This window comes from Nannizzia gypsea, genomic scaffold (genome assembly GCF_000150975.2).
Source record: "Nannizzia gypsea CBS 118893 supercont1.1 genomic scaffold, whole genome shotgun sequence".
NCBI classification, from domain to species: domain Eukaryota; kingdom Fungi; phylum Ascomycota; class Eurotiomycetes; order Onygenales; family Arthrodermataceae; genus Nannizzia; species Nannizzia gypsea.
In genome coordinates, this window is record NW_003345201.1 from 686,056 (window position 1) to 705,774 (window position 19,719).

The 19,719-nt window shown below is 48.8% G+C and overlaps 7 protein-coding genes across 7 annotated transcripts; 3 read left to right on the forward strand and 4 right to left on the reverse strand.

The window, feature by feature from the left end:
• Positions 1-1,256: 1,256 nt before the first annotated feature.
• On the forward strand, positions 1,257-2,780 carry MGYG_00247 (UMTA; the record flags this gene model as incomplete). The annotated part of the gene is made up of 5 exons (XM_003176109.1): positions 1,257-1,625; positions 1,697-1,801; positions 1,922-1,962; positions 2,048-2,491; positions 2,552-2,780. The coding sequence occupies 5 exons, from the start codon at positions 1,257-1,259 to the stop codon at positions 2,778-2,780; spliced, it is 1,188 nt and encodes a 395-aa protein (XP_003176157.1).
• Positions 2,781-4,937: 2,157 nt separating this feature from the next.
• MGYG_00248 (hypothetical protein) lies at positions 4,938-6,663 on the forward strand (the record flags this gene model as incomplete). Its single annotated transcript, XM_003176110.1, has 2 exons — positions 4,938-5,380; positions 5,439-6,663. The coding sequence occupies 2 exons, from the start codon at positions 4,938-4,940 to the stop codon at positions 6,661-6,663; spliced, it is 1,668 nt and encodes a 555-aa protein (XP_003176158.1).
• Positions 6,664-7,115: 452 nt separating this feature from the next.
• MGYG_00249 (hypothetical protein) lies at positions 7,116-8,170 on the forward strand (the record flags this gene model as incomplete). The annotated part of the gene is made up of 2 exons (XM_003176111.1): positions 7,116-7,362; positions 7,491-8,170. 2 exons carry the CDS (start codon positions 7,116-7,118, stop codon positions 8,168-8,170), a joined length of 927 nt encoding a protein of 308 aa, XP_003176159.1.
• A 306-nt stretch (positions 8,171-8,476) lies between these two features.
• Positions 8,477-10,369, reverse strand: MGYG_00250 (malate synthase A; the record flags this gene model as incomplete). Its single annotated transcript, XM_003176112.1, has 5 exons — positions 8,477-8,525; positions 8,589-8,818; positions 8,879-9,232; positions 9,298-9,923; positions 10,009-10,369. 5 exons carry the CDS (start codon positions 10,367-10,369, stop codon positions 8,477-8,479), a joined length of 1,620 nt encoding a protein of 539 aa, XP_003176160.1.
• A 1,261-nt stretch (positions 10,370-11,630) lies between these two features.
• On the reverse strand, positions 11,631-12,296 carry MGYG_00251 (IgE-binding protein; the record flags this gene model as incomplete). The annotated part of the gene is made up of 2 exons (XM_003176113.1): positions 11,631-11,963; positions 12,042-12,296. 2 exons carry the CDS (start codon positions 12,294-12,296, stop codon positions 11,631-11,633), a joined length of 588 nt encoding a protein of 195 aa, XP_003176161.1.
• A 1,167-nt stretch (positions 12,297-13,463) lies between these two features.
• Positions 13,464-15,620, reverse strand: MGYG_00252 (4-hydroxyacetophenone monooxygenase; the record flags this gene model as incomplete). Its single annotated transcript, XM_003176114.1, has 7 exons — positions 13,464-13,892; positions 13,965-14,013; positions 14,087-14,378; positions 14,448-14,685; positions 14,745-14,894; positions 14,962-15,246; positions 15,327-15,620. 7 exons carry the CDS (start codon positions 15,618-15,620, stop codon positions 13,464-13,466), a joined length of 1,737 nt encoding a protein of 578 aa, XP_003176162.1.
• A 649-nt stretch (positions 15,621-16,269) lies between these two features.
• MGYG_00253 (beta-glucosidase 1) lies at positions 16,270-19,264 on the reverse strand (the record flags this gene model as incomplete). Its single annotated transcript, XM_003176115.1, has 3 exons — positions 16,270-18,683; positions 18,755-18,920; positions 19,082-19,264. The coding sequence occupies 3 exons, from the start codon at positions 19,262-19,264 to the stop codon at positions 16,270-16,272; spliced, it is 2,763 nt and encodes a 920-aa protein (XP_003176163.1).
• Positions 19,265-19,719: the final 455 nt, after the last annotated feature.

Consider the following 19,719-nt stretch of genomic DNA (forward strand, 5'->3'; position numbering starts at 1 on the left):
AGGAAAGGAAAAAACGGAGGCATTTTTCGAGATTTAATCCTGTGAGCCCACGGCCAGACACGAAAAATAACACGCTGGCAGGCGAGGGGACCGCCAGAGGGTGGATATCATGCCATCGTCTTAAGAGTTGCACTATGGCTTGCTCTGCTTTCTTCAGGATCAACCCTTGAACTTGGCCCTTGTCCGGCCCAAAAACTTTATACGGCCAGTAGACGACCGTCTATCAGGAGCCGGTGTACTCCATATCCCGTAAAATAGACGAACAGGCCGGACATGAAGGCATAAAAAGGGCGGACATGCTATGAATAGCAAGTACTCCGTAACAAGCCTGTTGTGCGATCCTCCCTTACTGCCAAAGGAAGAGTGGAGGACAGCGAATTTGATATATGTCCTTCGCTTTCGTATCACCAAAACCGACAACCGCCATACCGGACTTCTGCAACAAGGCGATAGAGTTGACCAGGACATGGATAACTCAGGGCTGCAGCATATGAAAAGAAAAGGAATATGCTATGCTACAGCCATGCTGATAGGCCCTCCCACGGGCTTTCATGAGGGGCGATCAACACGAGCCTGGCTGGCCGCTAAAGTCCAAGATGGGGGACGGAAGCATGATCAAAAGTTCGGGGATGTTTCTGCGGAATCTCCGGTTTGACCACCGCTGACAGCCTGGCGGAGCGAGTCATACTAGTGCTCTGCCACCGAGATATCCACGGCTTGCCCATATTAGCCCTGCTGGTATTATTGACCGGGGTAGTGGCTGCTTTTCTCCCCCTTCCACTTCTCTCGCCTCTGGCTCTGGCGGTGGAGTTGACTTTTTTTGGCTAGCGAGTGAGATCTTTCGCATCCCCTTGTCCCCTTGATGTCGACCACAGAAGACGCAGAAGACGCAGAAGACGAAGCAGCAGCAGAGCAAACAAGGATCGCCTCTGCTAATACTATCCTTTTCAAACGCTATCATTGTTCTCTTAATTGCTTGTCTTTCCTTTTCTTTTTTTATCCTTCGCCGTCTCCTCCGCGCTGCTGGTAGGGGGAACAAACAAAAAAGAAAACCAAGAAACGCCAGGCTTACTACGAGTGGCTCGCCCAGGGCTTCTCTCTGCTTTCTTTGATACATAGACTCCGTGTCTTGATTGATGGTCGCCTGAAGCAGCAGCTGGAGAAGAAGACGACGAAGACGAAAAAGAGGAAGAGGACGAAGAAGACGGACGCCTGTTCGAGGGGCCCAGGATATACGGAGGATACTCAGCATAGAGATGGATTCACAACGACGCCAGCAGCCGCTTGGCGGTAGCAGACAGGCGCAGCATATCCAACAGTACCAACACCCCGACTACCAACAGCAGCAGCGGGAGGAGGAGAAGTATCGCCAGGAGCAGTTGGAGGAGGAGGAGGAGGAAGAGCGGGAGGCGCTGCCTGAAGATGGCCGGCCGGTCTCATCTGATGCGCCGTCACCGCAAGCAGCAGACTCGAGCGACGATGACGGGCTCGACGAGGCCTACGCCGACTCAACGAGCGAAGGGGAGATGATGGGCGACGATACAAAGACGCTGTCGACATACATCACTAGGTATCGCTATGAGAACGGCCGGCGATACCACTCGTACCGCGATGGAGCCTACTGGGTAGGTCATCGTTTTGTCTTCGGCCCATCCTGGCGATGTTGATGATAGTTATTGATGATGGATTTGATCAGGGACCGAACGACGAGACCGCAAACGACCAGCAGGACCTCGCGCACCACATGTACCTCTTGACCCTGGACGGCAAGCTGCATCTTGCGCCCATCTCCAACCCCCAGGTAACCACCCAACATAATCCGCCCAGGGCCCTCTGCAGCCAGAAGACACGGGCGGCAGAGGGTACTCTGTCGCACTGCAGCATCCCATGCTAACCATCTGTTTCCCTTCCCCCCGATCAGGAAATCTTAGACGTTGGCACTGGCACCGGAATATGGGCCATGTATGTCGTCAATCCACATCTCATCGTCTACCTCTACGCTTAGGTGTATTGGTCCCCTAGAGTGGTTCGTACTGACAGCCCACAGAGATACAGCGGACGAGTACCCGAGCGCAAAGGTCACTGGCGTCGACCTGTCGCCCATCCAGCCCAGCTTTCTCCCTCCAAACTGCTCATTTGAAGTAGATGATGTCACCCTCTGCCCCTGGACATACCCCCAGGACCAGTTTGACTTCATACATGTACGGGAAATGTTCGGCTGCATCCCGGACTGGGATGAGTTCTTCCAACAATGCTACCAGTGCCTCAAACCCGGCGGATACATCGAGGTGGTCGAACATTCCGTGGAGCCAACCTCGGACGACGGCTCGGTCGGGCCTTCGCACTTCTACACCCTGTGGGGGAAGACCGTCGTCGAAGCCGGCGCCTCATTTGGCAAGTCGTTTACCATCTGGAAGGAGAGCAAGGAGCGTCTTAAGCGAGCTGGCTTCGTCGACGTTGTCGAGATAGAATACAAGTGGCCCATGAACGGGTTAGTCTTGTCCGCCCCCTTCTTTCTATGTATAATATACATGCTGACAACCAGCAACAGATGGAGTAGAGACCCAAAACTACGGGAACTTGGCCGGTGGAACCAGGTGCGACTACACGGTGGCGTGGAAGGGTACATGCTCCGGCTCCTGACCACTGCGCTACGATGGCCGTACGAGGAAGCACAGTACTTCCTTGCCCAGATGCGTGCCCCTCTGCGGGACTATAAGACAAACGCATATCTACCGGGAACAATAGTGTATGCCCGAAAACCGACAGACGAGTCGTGATAACCACCCGCTCAGAAGTGTCTTTGCACTTCTCGAACCATATCACAATCTCACCACCACCACCACCACCACCACTATCTTCCTGCCAACGTCGATATGGTACCTTAATATTTCAAAAAAGCACATTTCACACTTGCTTGAAGCAGTGGGAAACTCGTCTCTGATTGATGCCAACTCCACCTTCTTCCCTTATACATTCATACATATTATACACACTTACCTCGGCCCCCGTTCAGCGAGCGGCGCTCTTATTGTCATTATTCCCTTCCTTTCTCTCCCTTTTCTCTTTCCTTTTTATTTTGTTTCTCTTACATCATAGCGTATACACCTCGCGCCAGACAACAATCAGTCTGGACAGCAAACCGAGGACGGGGCGGAGGGTGTTGGTTCAGGGGGGCGGTTATCATTTCTTGAATGCGTTCATTGTACATATCTCCAAGATATTTTCGATATACCCTTTTCCTTTCTTTGACTTTGTTTCTTCCCAACCCCCCCTGTCCCTCCTCCCTATCGACATTACTTATATCACGGCCGTTTAGTCCGTTTATGTCTGTTACTACCTTACCTTTACCAAGATAATGGAATCAGTTATCTCCTATCCCCTGCTCTGCCTCTGCACACATTCATATGCATGGCCGTTGGGGTACCAGCAACCATGTATATATTACCTCCTATCATCCTGTCCAATAGCCCTGTCCATACTCCGTACGCCAAACGACAAAACATGCAGTCATAATAAATACATGCAAATGTCATGTAGCCGAGACCCCTAACCCCAAGGATGCAGCCATGGACCGCTTCCTATTTGTATGCTTTGCTCCGTCGGCTTGCTAGACCGTACCTGTATATGCATGCACGTACATATTTCCTGTGCTATACGGAGTATATGTACATGCACGTCTTACATGTAAGTATGATGCATTTTACCCAACCCAGCCCGGCTGTTAATTGTTGGATTCCGCACTTTTCTCGAACGGCTTTATGTACCTCCTTGTGGTGTGACGCCGATGCCGCTTGGTAGTGACGGCGTACAGATGGCTGCAGGGGTGCAGGCTATCTATTTCTAACGGGCTCCTGAGGGGGTTCTTCGGCCGTTTTTCCCTGAGAACTCGCTTGCAGTCGCATGTTTAACGTAAGGATAAGAGGCCTACCCCTTGCTAGCGCGAACTGTTCAATTTAATACTGCTTGGAGCTACTCCGTAGTTATATGTAACCCGCGTCCTTTGCCAGTGGCATGATACAGATAATCATTTTATTATAGGTATGGGAATTAATACTAGAGTTGTTGCGAGAACGATAATGGGCAGAGCAAAAGATTAGACTCGCTGAGGGGAGATGTTATCATTCTTGTGCATTCCTTAGCTAGTCATCAAATTTCGCAGCGCCCTTAGGAGCGTGTCCGTACGGGGAGATCCTCATTCCAGCGATCTAAGGAAACTACTAGATATACTGAGGTACAAGAAATCGCCAAACTTACGGCTCCAGAGTCTTCCAAAGTATGTAAGGCAGGGTACAATATGTTAAGCCCGACTTTCAGACTGGAATTCCCTACGTCGGACCAAGTAGGTAGACGGATGGCTTGCTTTAACATCTTGGGTAGTTAACGAGTTACTAAAGACATGCACATGTCTCAGGGCGTCAGAAAACAACCCAAGACTATCCCCTTTCTCTCATCCCTTGGATCGGCGAGCCTGGCAGATAAAGGCCGTCCAAGGACTCGCTGAGAATGTGGAAGTCCAAACGGTCGTAGAGTTGATTAAAAGGCGAGGCGGCCAAAGAGGAGCAGAAGCGGAACTTCTTTGCTCCATCGCGGCTAAGTCGGGCCGGGAAGCGACGTCGGTAAATAGCCAGGCAACCAACGAACCAACCTCTAGCTAACTACATCCCTTGGATGGGCAAGCAGTTATGGTCCCACAGTAATATAACTATTATAAGCATGCTTTCAATCCCTTAAATATGGCTGGACTAGTACTAACAATGAGTAATTGCCTAGTCAAGAATGACAACAGGGCGCAACCAGAGATGGGTCTGCTAACTAAACAACTAACCAGTTGTTGACAAGCTATGTAACTATTTAATAAACCTGACTACCTACCACAGCGCACACAAACACTTTGATATCCAAAATATACCGTCGGGCCAATTCAGGACAGGAAGATGACGGGTCTCGACACGCTCCCTCTCGAGCTTATTAGAGAGATTATTTCCCATCTCACCACCTTTCGTGAGATACTCACATTTTCTCTTGTCTGCCGCCATTTCTACCATCTTATTGATCCATCGACGCGCCAAAAATACCATCGCATTAGACTCACAACAGACAGTCTCTGGTACAGAGCATATCGCAAATTGGAAGAAATTTGTGAGACACCCTACCTAGGGCAATATGTCCATGAGTTCCAGGTTCTTCTGCCCCTCATGTACCAGCCTAGAGATTACAGAAGAATTGCATCCCTGCCGGACAACTGTTCAGGCCATCCTGACTTTGGGATGTGTGAAATGTTTAAAGCTATGATGGGTGAGGCAGGATTTGACGATGAGGATGTGGAAATGGCTTGGGCTTGGGTGAAAAATGAATATAATCCTTTCAGCAGTATAAGGTTTCTCTTGCTTCCTCCCCTCCTGGAAATGTGCACAATTAGCTAACTTGCATTCAAGACGGCAAGAATTAATCCCTGCTCGCAGGGCTCCGAGGGAGTGGAGAAGGTTAGGAGACGCGGTCAAAACCTGGGGCACTAATGCCGTTGTGGTAGCATTAATTTCCAAATCGCCAAATATCAAGGTCCTAAAGATCCATAATATATGGCCATGCCAGATGTTGGGTCAATTCCTCAAGAGGATTAACAATAGTCACTCGGGTTATCTTCAGAAGCTGGTTGTCGTGAACATTTGCTTCAACGACCGTCGTGGTACTTGGCAGAATTATCACTCAGGAATTAACCTCTTAAGCCTCATGCGCTTTTTCGACCGGTTACCAAACGTCAAGACAATAAGTATTAACAACATATGCAGCACAAGTGACTGCAGTGACTCCGAGTATATTTCTCCAGGGACTTCTAACTTCAGGAATATACGTATTAACCACTCTAACATGCCCTCCAGCCACCTTGCGGATATTATTAGACAACCAAGAATACTGGAGGAGTTTACCTATACCATTGGAGGCCGACGCTTTTCATATTCTGCTGGCCCTGAGTTTATCTATCCGACAGACCTACGAGAGGCACTCCTCCCCCGTTGTGGTACTCTACAGATGCTTAATCTGGACGTTGATGCTGACCTGAAAGCTGACAACGGGGGCGAGTTGGCTGAGGAATCGCTACCAAATCAATTTGCGGCATCACTCAGGTCATTTACTGCCTTAACCCATCTTAGCATTGGGGTCGATTTGCTCCTAGGGAAGCCCAGTGAGGTCAACCAGAACCCTCAATCTTTCCAATTACATGATATCCTACCTCCAAATCTAGAACAGCTAGCCATACGCGGGTACAAGGCTGGGGAATGCCAATTTCACACAGATCAAATTTCGTCTTTAAGAAAAGGTAGAGATGAAAGGAGCCGTTTAAAGCGAGTTACTGGAATCGATGAGCCAATCCCCAGGGGAGTACATAGATATAGCCCCGACACCGGTCCAGATATTGAATATTGGGTAGAGGAATGCGACTGGGCAACTGAACCGGAGGAATTTGACTGGAAGGCGCCCCGGATTTCGGATCAAAGCGAGGATGACTCGGAGAGCCATGTGATAATATCAATTCCGCCGCCGTGCCTTTTTAACTTTTACATGGATGACGGTTATAGCTCAGGAAGTCGATATGCAGTACACCCGAGACGCATGCCAAATCCTCCCCCCGAGTTACTAGAGGAATTGGGACTCAAATGACTGCTATAGTTAATCGCTTCAGAGGCATCAATAGAGGGTATACCCGAGAGATGTTAACTGAACTGGATGAAAGTTTCAAAGGAGCAGCAGAGCACAAACGAGGGAATGAGTACAAAGTCTGGTACACTGGCCTAGCCAAACGTAAGGCTCACCTATGGTCACTTCATGAGGTTGATTCAACTGTAAAACGGAGAAGTGAATCACCTTGATACATGGCCACGGGGAAGCACAAAGCTGATCTTAACCTTCGAATCACACGGTGACTTCTTTGTATCTGGGAATTTCCGGATGCGATGCCATTATTCACTCAATACAGCCTACAATAGACATAGGCAAGGCACAGCCAAATAAAAATAAACCCCAATTTTCTTGAATCCTTCATCTAGCTCTCCTTTCTTCATACTCTTCGTCTTCCGTTCTTTCTAACTTGCATTCTTCTTGACTCTCAAAAAATGCGGATATTAGCGTCTCTCGCCCTTTTTTCGGCCGTGCTGGCCGCGGATATCGAAGCCGAGTTGCTCTACCGGCGGGTAATAGCTATGTCAATGACAGCGAACAAGTCTCCGCCTCCAACAGAGTGTACCTATACTCCGCCACCTAGGAACTGTGAGAAGGCTTGTGGGGTGGGGAACATTCCCTGTGTAAACGAGACTAGATGCTACAACCCAGAAGTAGGTGAGGTTTGCTGTATGGATGGGAGTATGTCACTTTCCCTTTAATCTTGATATCGTATTCCCTTCTCTTGTTACCTGGGTTTATAATAACCACATTCCCTCATTTCAACTGTTTATGCTATGGTAGCCTGTAATAAGCTGACGTCCATATAGGCTACTGTCCTCAGGATACGTACTGCATCGATACCGGGTGCTGCTCGATACAGTATACGCTCCAGCAATGTGGTGGACATGAAATCCGGAACTATGATCCTCCAAGAGAAGGCGTCTCAACTACAAAAAAGCACACTTCCACTTCCACAACTACTACATCTACATCCGTGATCTCATCGTCTACAAACCCTACGACAACGACAGCAAGTAGCACAGAACCTACCGTTCCAAGTATCCCTAACGACAAAGATGGAAATGGCGTGTCAAAGAGAGCTGGTGCTATTGCTGGAGGTGTTGTGGGCGGCCTTGCAGTTATAGGGGTAGTTATCGTAGGCGTTGTATGGATGGTCCTGAGATCAAGAGCAAAGGAAAAGAATACACCTGGCGTCACTGGAGAAAGAGGCCTGAATAACAGTATAGGGTTCAAGGAACAGAGGGTGCATGGGAACGGTGAGCCAAGACAAGACGCTTCGAGGTCAGTAATAGGATATTATCCGCCCTCTACTCTTGCTCCTACGGAGGCTACATCGAGTACGCCGTTTTATAATCTTTCTGGACCGAGGAGAGTGACGGAATTAGATGCTCAGGGGATACATAATACCAACACGGCATCTAGTTCAGTTCTGGGTGATATGACGAGTCGTTCAAGTGTAGAAAAGGTTTCCAAGGACACCAAATAGCTACTTTCCCGTCGTTTTCACTTGAACTTCGATATTCCGTTGATCTGCCACTTTACCATGTTTATTCGTTCTAATATGATATATCAATAAGCCGGGTATTATTTCATGTCTGGTTTTGGGACGTTGCCATCAAACATGATATTTAGTCGGGGGTATGCTGATAAAAAAATAAAAAATACTATGATTGCTCAATTCATACAGCGCGTTCCAAAAAAATCCAAGCTTATCTACATTATGGAGTATTTCAGTTTCGCATGCCAGACCGTTGCTAAAGGAAATAAAGACAGTGTTTTGCTTAATGTTAGTTTAAAGCTTGACAGCTGGGCCAGGGGCAGAAATCTCATTGTACAACAGCCTACAGATAAGAGTTAGTGATACTCAAAGGTATATGACATGTGGATAAATGGCGAGGACTTACGTGGTCAAGAAATCAGCATAATCCTCTCCGGTAACTTGGCCAGAGAAGTAGCGAGCAGCAAGCTGGTACTTGTTACCCTTTGGACCCTTGGCGGAAAGCTCGTCGGCTTGCTCCTTGAGGAGTTTAAGAGCATATGCCTTGTCCACTCTCTTTCCCTCGGCGGTGGGAACGTTGTGCTTGGCCCACTGCCAGAGCTGACTTCGGCTGACTTCAGCGGTAGCAGCATCCTCCTGTAAGCAGTGGGTTAGTGATGGGTTGTATTAGAAGTGATACCATGTTTCTTGACGAACCATAAGGAAGTTTATTGGGATACAGCCAACTCCACGGAGCCATCCCTCCATGTAGGAGAGGCCGATGTTCAGGTTCTTCCTGATGCCGGACTCGGTGATGCTTCCTGGAACATTAGTATTCAAGAGATCATTGGCAGTAACGTGGACGTCCTCCCTTCGGACAAAGAGCTGGTTAGGCGTGGGCATATATTCGTTAAAGACATTGGATGCAATTGCTGCAAGAGCTGGGTGAGCAACCCATGTCCCATCGTGGCCAGCACGGACTTCGCGGAGCTTATCGGCACGAACGCTCTCCATGGCAACGTCATTTGCCTTGGGGTCATTCTTGATAGGAATTTGAGCGGCCATACCACCCTATTTAAAGTGCGTATTAGCACTGCATTGATAAACCATAATGGGAAGAAAAGGAACAAGCTTACCATGGCGTGAACACCTCGTCGGTGGCAGGTTTTGATCAGAAGCCTAACATATGCGTCCATGAAGGGCACGGTCATGGTGACGGAGGCACGGTCAGGCAGGACAAAGTTAGGGTTGTTACGGAACTTCTTGATAAAGGAGAAGATGTAATCCCATCGTCCACAGTTCAAGCCAGAGCTGTGATCTCTCAACTCATAAATGATCTCGTCCATCTCAAAAGCAGCAGTGATGGTCTCAATGAGGACGGTACTTCGGATAGTGCCTCGGGGCATACCAATGTAGTCCTGGGCAATGTTGAAGACGTCGTTCCACAGGCGGGCCTCTAAGTGAGATTCCATCTTGGGGAGATAGAAGTATGGGCCAGCGCCTCGCTTGACGAGCTCCTGGGCATTGTGGAAGAAGTAAAGACCAAAGTCGAACAAGCTGCCGGAGATTGGCTCTCCGTCAACAGTGAAATGCTTCTCATCAAGGTGCCAGCCTCTAGCACGGGCAATGAGCGTGGGAAGTTTCCTATCGGTGCGGAGCTTGTACTCCTTGCCGCCGAGGGTGAAATCGACCTGACGACGGATGGCATCGTAAAGGTTCACCTGGCCATTGACCATGTTCTCCCATGTTGGAGCAGAGGAGTCTATAATATAACAGCATGCAGGCGTTAGCTATGTATATTTATCGCAGCTAGTTCTTCGTGCAAGCCATCGGAGGACTCCGCTCACCTTCAAAGTCGGCCATGTAAGTCCAAACATCGGCATTCAAAGCATTGACAACCATCTTCCTGTCCGTTGGACCTGTGATCTCAACACGACGATCAACGAGCCCGGGGGCAGGGGGAGCAGCCTTCCATGTATCATTGTCACGGATATGCTTGGTCTCAGGCAGGAAATCGAGAAGGGCGCCTCTATCAATTTCGGCCTGGCGGTCAATACGTCTCTTCAACAGTGCCTTGCGGGTACCATTGAATGTGCGATGGAGGAGAGCTAGGAACGCTGTGGCCTCCTTGGTGAGGATCTTGCGAGTCTGATCGTTAAGGGGGCCGAGGATGGCAACACCCTTGAGCTGAGCTTCCACCGAGGTCATCTTGCCTATGCTCTTGAGTGACGTTAACTTTGTATATGGTATATGTAGTTGTATCACAACAATCGGTATCGTGTTTGATGATGTAGCAAAATTCCAGAGGAGACAGAGGGGGAGATGCCCGAAGGACTATAGGAGGGCCTTTATATATACAAGACAACGCCAAACGGCCACCCAAAGCCGCGGCACATGTTAAACTGGAGTCTTGCTTCTGTATGGGATCCAGCTCCAGTTAGTTTCACTGCATCTGCCCGCGTAGCCAGTAACTTGCTGCCTTATTAACTGAGTTTCTCTCGGAACCCAGCCGACGCTGTCTATGTGTTATGGCAACACAGCATAGCTATCGAGTCACTTCCACGGCAGCATACGCCGAACGAACGGGAGATACGGCCAACGCGGAAGCGTAGGGCCAAACAACTCGGTCGAGATAGCTCTGCTACTAGATTTTACTACGTTAGAACGGGAAACCCTGGGCTGCTATTGGAAGTACGTTTGCATAGTAGAACACGTCCATCTAGACCACCAGCCGAAGGCTTTGATAGATGACCATCTCGGCCGATTTTTCCGACTTCCCAGAGGGTTTTCCCGTCCTCTGCCCCATACCCGGGGGCGTTATTGCGTATAGGTAAAGCTGCTTTCCTGCGGACATTTATCGCGAACCTGGTTTGCTCGGAGCCCTCCCGCAGGTACAAACAGCTGGTTCAACATTCTATCCAACGTCATCCGCGCATCTTCCACGCCCTGTCAAGAGACATGAGTTAGAAATCTCTGCAGTGCTGGCACCCTCTCTCCGCTGACGTATATATAATCCCCATATTAATATCAAAATGACCGATATCTGTTGTTTCTCGCGATATTTATCTTCGTCTCTTCGTCTTCTTTTGTCGTTGGTTTTTGCCTTTTCCAGAAGCAAAAAAAGAAGCCGAGGCTCAGCACGGCCGTTGATGACTTATCATATAAACACGTGATTTGTTCCCCCGGTTTCGGCCTTTTTCTCAAACCGGAAACGGACAACGTCCGGCTTTCTCTTTCTTGCTATCAAAGACGAAGGCGAAGATGATGAAGAGTGAAGATGAAGGCGTTCAAGCGATATCCAGGAACAAAAATGACAGGATGAAGAAGTGTCGTGGTCTCATTAGATATATACAAGCTAACAGACATGCATCCGGCAGCGCACAGAAAAAAGAAGATACCCGAAAGAACTGTTTCGAGTCCGAAAAGAAGTCCTGAAAGCGATTACCACCAGCTCAACTGATAACGCCATTTAGGTGTACTGCCAGGCAGCAGGCGTGGCACCCTCATACGCCTTTGCGACTCCAACGAACTCAACACACTGCTTGACGTCTCCGCCAGGGACCTTGGCGTCCTTGATGTTGGCGAAAACTTGATAGTACTTGTTGTTTGGGACAGGGCAAGCCATCAGCGCAGTGGCACCCCAGCCGCCGAAGTAGAAGCTGCCGAATTTCTTGTTGAGAGGCTTGTAGGCAAAGCCGCCGACATACGATCCTGGTGGAATGTATGCGGAATGCGCCTGGGTGAAGCCGAGCTTACCGCTAGGCTCGACGTACATCTGCTGGCCACCGGGGACGAGCACACTCTGGATTCAATCAATCTTTTAGCAAGGAGAAAGGGAATTGCGCTGGAATTTCTCTCTTAAAAAAGACCAGAAACTTACCATGCTGTTCAATCCGAGGATGACGGTAGCGTTCCCTGGTGGACAGGCGTCACCAACTATTTCTGGGCAGTAAGTAGCTGGAGAGCCGCCTAGCCAGAATGACTGTCCGGCAGCCTGCATGGGCAGCTTGTCGACTTCTTTACATCCCGGGTGTCGTGCTGTGACTTGGATATTGGCTGGCGGATCTGCCGGAGGAGGCGGAGCCCCAAGAGCGAGAAGGGGGAGGAAGAATGCGGTGATCAAGGAAGCCTTCATCTTGTCTGGACTGTCGACTCCTTTTGTCCCTATGTGGCCGAAAGGTGTGTATGAGGAATTGTAGCAAGCGTTGGGTTTTCTAGGTACAAATTTTTTTACCTACCAGAGCGCAGACAGGGGCGGATAATATATAGTCGATCGATATATACCTCTCATCGTATAATAGACATAAGTATACGCAGCTACCATGGCCTCGTATCCACTACATGCTTTTTCAACAATCCTGCCATCGTCTTTTCTCCATCTGTACATGAGGAGGATCCAATGGGCAGGGAGCGCATCTGCAGAATGCCGTCGTTCGTGGCAATGAAGGGCCGAAAACTGAAACATCGCCGACCCGTTCTTGAGCTGCTTAACAGCTTAGCACGGTGGAGATATCCGCAGTGGCAGGGAAGAGAGGCTGATAGATGGTGGATCTCGATGCCATTTTCCTCGGCCGCTCCTCTACTTATCAAGGTGTATCAAGGCAGGCAGATAGCTCTTCAGCTCTCGACTCAGACATCGGATAACTATGTGCGTGTGCGTATTTAACTGCGTTTACGAGATGCACGTCCAAGACATTGTCTCTGAGCACTTCAGCTCACCACTCGGATAAAGGCTGCGGAAGAGCTTAAATTCACAGCTGTCTGGGGCAACCCTCCATAGAGTTACCCATGGTTGAGTATATACTGAGTTCTGGATCTCCACAGCCGGGGATTCCCTCGATGCCTGTGCCTGTACCATGACCAGGCTACGGATACCCATAGTTAATTACCTGCTGCGCTCGCAAGGCTAATGCTGGCGGGGAAAAACTTTTCCCTTCTGAAGCAACATTTACATATCCATCAGATCGATTTTGGCTCTCCTTGCCGATATCAGAGCAATTATTATGACGACAGAGAGTCAATGATAATGCAGCCATAAAAAGCCGGACCCGCCATTACTATGCGAGTACCTGTTAGTTACGCCGTAACTAGCGTCCATCGAGTGGATTTGATCTGGGGATGGGCTAAATGAATATCTGGTCCGGCGGGTACAATCAACCAGGGGAATACCAGCATTGCCCACAGTGGTCAAAATTCTCTCTCTATCTACCAAATTTGACAACTAGCTGGGTGAGATTTTCAAGCTCATCCGCTGCTGTTCCATGCATGTGTCTGCCTCCTGTCAGCCGCATTTGCCTGCCACCTAGTTCTGTCGCTCCCCGTAGATCTCTGCCAGCCAGCGAGGATCGATCTCATCCACAGAGAGATACGGACTCCGATCGACTCCCTCCGTGATATTCGCAGGAACATTTCCCAGCCCTAGGAAACTCCACATGTTCTTCCTCCGATAGGTGATTGTGTAGTCTTCAAACCGGGGCTGCTTGATCAGCTCAATGAAATGCTCCGAGCTGCCCGGCCAGATCGCATTCACCCGTCCAGTCTTTTCATCCTTGTACCAGCTCCGGCAGCTATCTGTCCAGATAGTGTGCTTGCTCCACGCCTGGACATGCTCGTTGAAGGCGTCGGTGACGTCCTGTCGCGGGCTGATCGAGTGTATCTCTTCATTTTGAATCTTGCGGATGAATTTGACCGCATACCTACCGGCTTCCATCAGTGGACCGACGACTGACCCCTGCCAATCAGTCAGTTAAATAACTTGGGCACGTCAAAATTCGACGAGATAAAATGGAAAAGGAGTTGGTACATTATGTACGGGCCATGTTGGGCCAAAGAAGGATACCATGTTAGGGAACCTACCTTGACCGTCAGCAGTTATTTTAACCATAGTCCATACGGAGTATCAAGTCCATCTTGCCTCCCACTTACCCTGGCACTCCCAGGCCAAGATACGACTCTGGGTGAGCCTCCCACTTTTCACGAAGATCGACGCCTCCCTGGCCGACAAACGGGAACTTTGGTCGGTACGAAGTGTCGAAGCCTGTGGCGCATATGATCGTATCTGCCCTTCTCTTAGTACCGTCTGCGCCAACCAGCCCGTCTTCTGTGATTTCGCCCACAGCCGTGAAGTGGACGTCAACGTTATCTTGCTGGATCGCCGCCATAAACGGATCTGCAGGGGTGATTCTACGGCATCCCACGCCAAACGAAGGCATGAATCCTATTTTCCCCCTCAGCATCATCACTACCAAGGAGAATGAGGATAATGACAGTGATAGTGATATCATACCCTTTAAGAGACGTTCATCTTTGATGCATTCGGCCATTCGCTGCTCGTACATCTTACGGACAGCCTGCTGTGCCGGGCTCCCAGTATAGAACATCCCCCAGATGCCATTGATCTGGTCTTCCCAGGACTTGCAGTGCTCAATCAGCGCCTGCGGATCCGATCTGAATCTCTTCTTCTCTTCTTCGGAATAGGCTGCATTGTCACCCTTGTTTCCTGCAATGGTTGCAAACCATGTACCCTACCAATCTCAGTCAATATATGAAGTTATCAAAGTGTATATCCAAAGACCCGGCTTACCGTCCTCACGAATATATCAATATGTTTTACGTATGGCTGCATCCCCGGCACTGTCTGGATGCTTGAAGCTCCGCTGCCAATGACTGCAACGCTCTCTCCATTCCACTCCTCCTTTTGGTAATCTTTCGGCCATGCTGCGGTGTGGATCAACTGTCCTCATTCGTTAGCTATTAGCAAAGATATACAAGATATCGAAAGCAAGCAGAGAGAAACCCACTCTTCCCTTGAACCTGTCTAGACCAGGAACATTCGGCCACTTATGCTCGTTCAAGAAGCCCGAGGCATTCAGTAAAACGTGGCACCACTCTTCTATATCTTTCTTGGATCCATCTGCCGCCGTCTGGCTGAGTGTCACTCTCCACTGGCCGCAAGACTCTTCCCAGTATGCCCCTGTGATCTTCGTGTTGAAAATCATATATTTGCGAAGGTCAAAGACCTTGCACACTCTGTCTAAATACGCCCACACGTCTGTGGCATATGAATAGACGTTGTTCCATTCGGGCTATCGAATATATCAGTATACATTCCAATCATGTCAACGCATCTATGAAGTCCTAGCTGATAGGATAGGGTGATACCGACGTTAGGAGCAAAGTTGAATATATAAGCATGACTCGGCGCATCACATGCACAGTTTGGATACCTGTTCTCCAACCAGGTACCGCCTATATCATAGTTCTTCTCATATACCACATGTTCGACGTTCGGGCAGTGCTTTTGGATGTTATAGGCCATCATTATACCGCTTATGCCAGCCCCTATAGTCAGTACCTTGATCTTCCTACTATACCCATCGAACATGGCTTCTTTGTCGATTTCATAGCCCTGACTAGGACTCCTACTCGCGTCAAAGCCCGAAATGACTCCTGGCGCCATTTCAGTGTATTATTGTGGAATATAAGAACGTTTCCTTATGTTAAAATGCTGTGGAAGCCATCTACAGGCAATAACATTTGAAGAGGGAAGCCCTTCCCTTTATACATACTACCATGCCATATATCAAGGCTTAATTCTTCTTAAGAATTGGTCTAGAATGGACGGACTGATGAATAGATAGGACTTCCATTAACCACTTAAGGATAGTCCTTTTCACACGGCTCAGGCAGGACATGGCTTGTATCCCCAGGAATTCCGTCAACTGTCCAGGCACTCCGTATGGGCTAGAGTACATTCAGTTTGCGCTATTTGACCAGCAACCAATGCAGCATGCCGCAAGGATATCCCGACTAGGACCAGGCGATACCCCAACCGGACTGGCAAACTCCAATTGGCCATGCTGTGCATTTCTAGATACTTCCCAGCCGCACCCGCAGGGCGCCAGCATCTAAGTTTATTCCGTTATAGGCTGGTCGAAGGTTTCACATAGAGGAATATGCATCTGGTAACTAGGATTAGATATTAGTTGCTTAAGTACATATGTCTACGTCCGACTCAGGTGGGTAATCACATTTACATCATAGGGAACCAAGCGCGGCTACAATAACAAGGATCCATGGGGTATCGAGCATCAACACGAGTCATGCATTTAGAATTCACCAGTAAGAGGTAGGTCTCTTGAACTCTGTCCGGCCCAAAACTTGAACTTCCCAGCTGTAGGCATTATCCAGTTCTGCTGGTAGATGCTCCAGTAACTCAAATCCTTCCGTGTCAAGGGCAAGATCAGTTCCTTCGATTGGCCAGGCTGTAACTCGGTCTTTTCAAAATTCCGTAACACACGGTTAGGGAAATCTATGGATATCGCCTGGTCGTCTTTCCCCTCTTCCTTAACTGTCTCATTAACGCCAGACGGGAAAGAGACGTAAAGTTGAACCACAGTTTTACCAGCTCGTGCCCCAGTGTTGTTGACTGTGAGGCTGACGTTGACGATCTGTTCGAAGAGCGCTGGGTTTCCTCCTTCACCACCCCCGGCAGGTGAGCCTTTTTCCTCGGTATTCTGTCGGAGAAAGTGAAGGTGTTTTGTTTCCTGGATATCGTCCACAGATGTGATGTAGGGGTAGACATAATTATCTAGCCCGCGAAATCCTTCAGGGAACAGGGCTAGATCTGGGTCTGGGATGCTTTCGTTATATGAAGGTAAAGCCACATTAACCTCGGACTCTGCATTTGCGATCGCTGATTTCTGTTTTAGACCCTTGACTTTGATATCCGATAGTCGAAAGGAGGTGTACGATAGACCAAACCCAAATTCGTACCGCGGCGTGATGTTTTGTTTGTCAAAATACCGGTAATCGAAATATAACCCCTGGGAGAAATTTTTCTGGGGTACGGGGTCTTTGCTCTCATATAGAACTCTGGATTCCGGTCCATAGTCTTCAGGATCCTTTGCAATGGTATAAGGGAGCCTCCCAGTTGCATCAGCTCTACCGAACAAGACATCTCCAAGAGCTCTACCGCTCTCCTGACCTGGAAGGTTTGCAAGTATAACAGCTTTCACCCCAGGCTTCTCGATCCAGTCTTCCATCATTACCGGACCAACTGAGTGAAGAACCACGATAGTGCTACCTTTACCCTTCCCACACTTTTTGGCCGCTTGTCTGATCAAATTATTGCCATCCTTTTGAATGGATAAGTCATTGCGATCTCCATACATCCCTTCCCAGGAGGCGAATCCTTCCCCCGAGTTCGCATTGGTAAATACAATGCATAAGTCTTTATCCTCTAAGTCGCTGTCTTGGATGCCGTTATAAAGATACCCGTCTAAAGAGACGTTGTTACTGTTATATGTCTTCTTGATCTCATCCCACGGCGTGACAAGATATGGAAAGTCGACTGCACCGCTACCCCATCCCGATCCAAGGGTTCCCTGATTGCAGGACCTATCAGGACAAACGTTTGGTCCATCCCCTGGGCCGGCGTCTTCCCCAAAGACACCCACCTTCGTCTTCCTATCTGAACTTTCCCCTTCTGCAGAGAGAGGCAGTATACCATCTTCGTTCTTCAGGAGGACAGTTCCCTCGACTGCAATTTCTCGAGCAAGACCACTATGAGAGTCCTTCCACACGTTTGGTGCCCGGATATAGCGATTAACAGTCACCTTTTGGTCGTCATCCTTGCTCCCTTCATGCAAACGTCCTGTTTCATTCTTTGTCCAGGATGAAAAATTTGGTCCTCCATTGCCATCGGGCGGTGGCTTTTCCCACTCGTCCTGTTTTAATTGATACCATGCCGCAACTATCCTGGTTGCCATATCGTTCAATCTCCCAACCTCGACAGATCCATTCAGAACGGCAGTAGTCAGATTCTGACCCCAGAAAGACGCTCCCGAGTCTGAGTAATGTATTTCTCCCGGCATATTCATGTCCATCCCTGCCTGAGCACTTGCAACGCCGGTTTGCTGGCCATACCAGTCTGACTGAATGAAGCCCTGGAACGCCAATTCATCTTTGAGGATTTCATTCAAAAGCCGGTTGTTGTTGCAGGAATATGTGTTGTTAACCATCTGATATGCACACATTACGCTACCTACACCAGCACGAACACTCTCGGCAAACGGCCACGCGTATACCTCATGAAGTGTGCGATCATCCGTATTGGTAGACATGGCTCCTGATATATTCCATTCATGTGGCTGCCGAAAATGCTCCTGTTCATTTAGAACAAAATGCTTTGCAGTGGCAATTACCCCTTCTTTCTGCGTCCCTAGTATAGTTTCCGCAGACGCAATTCCTTGCAGAACAGGATCAGTGCCAAAGCCTTCCCAGTTACGCCCTCCGGCTGGAAGTACCCCTAGAGGGCCCATAGCGGGACCCAGGAGGACATTTACTCCCTTTCGTCGAGCTTCTCGCCCCAACGCTTCGCCTCTTCTATGCATCAGATCCCTATTCCAAGTTGCTCCAACAGTAATACCAGCAGGGAATGCGGTTATGTTGTCCGCAAAGCGTAACCCTAACGGGCCATCTTGAAGACATAACGAAGGAAACCCGACTTCTGTGGCAGGTCCTGGAAGAAAGCCTTAGTTTCGGAGCTTAATAGGAACTTATCAGTGCTCACAGGCGTGAAAGGAGTCTAACCGGTATTACCAACACAAAGCCCCATTTTCCAGCCTACCCCAGTTGTAATGTTGACCTTTTCCACTAGGGTCATATTGTTGACAAGTGACTGGGCCTTCAAATAGCTATCCTTCCATCTTGGAACTGTTCTTCTACCCAGCGGAGCGCTCTTTTTCGTGGGCGATACCTAGTATAATAATGTTAATATCCACCTACAATTAAGGGACACTTGACTTGAGGCCCCTAAGCTAGAAAAATATAGCATGATTTCGAGCAATGCAATAAGATCGAGGGTAGGTCGGCTTGTCAACTTGGGGGACTTATTTTCGAAGATACAGCAAGACTTACTTTGTCAGGGATGTTGTATTTGCGTTCTAGCCTGGGACGTTCGAGATTTTCCTGGCTTCCCCAGAATAGGAATACAACGATTACCGTGAGAAGAGCAGCTATTGTTGAAAGAATCAGAGCAAGGAGCCGCCTTTGTTTGATCCGTGCTGGGCTAGGATTCTTCGCTTCTTTCAACTTATCCATGGCCGGCGGATCTGTAGTTGAATTCAGGTGTACCGGCAATGAAAACCTTCAGCCAGCATTAAGACTTTATCCCCCGGTTCATCGTCTGATGCCGTGTGATCTTTCGACTAAGGTGAACAAAGTTCACAGTCACTTTTGCGGTTTTGGAATAGTCGATACTGCACAATTGATGTAAACAACTAATGTGTTGAATTGGGTAGTAGGTAATACTTAATTATCCGGCGAGCATAATATGTAGAAGAAGAGCAATGCCATATCACAAGCGATATATACCGCACAAAGGGTGTATATCTCAGGTGGCAAGAAATAGGGGTAACCATTTATGACGCATTTGCCCTGACCTGTCAAATTCTAGACCTGAGATAATAGCCGGTTATTGACATATATTCCCTGTAGAGCCAATGACTGGCATAATGTATGACTACATCAAGCAAATGTATAAGCGGTCGAGAGTA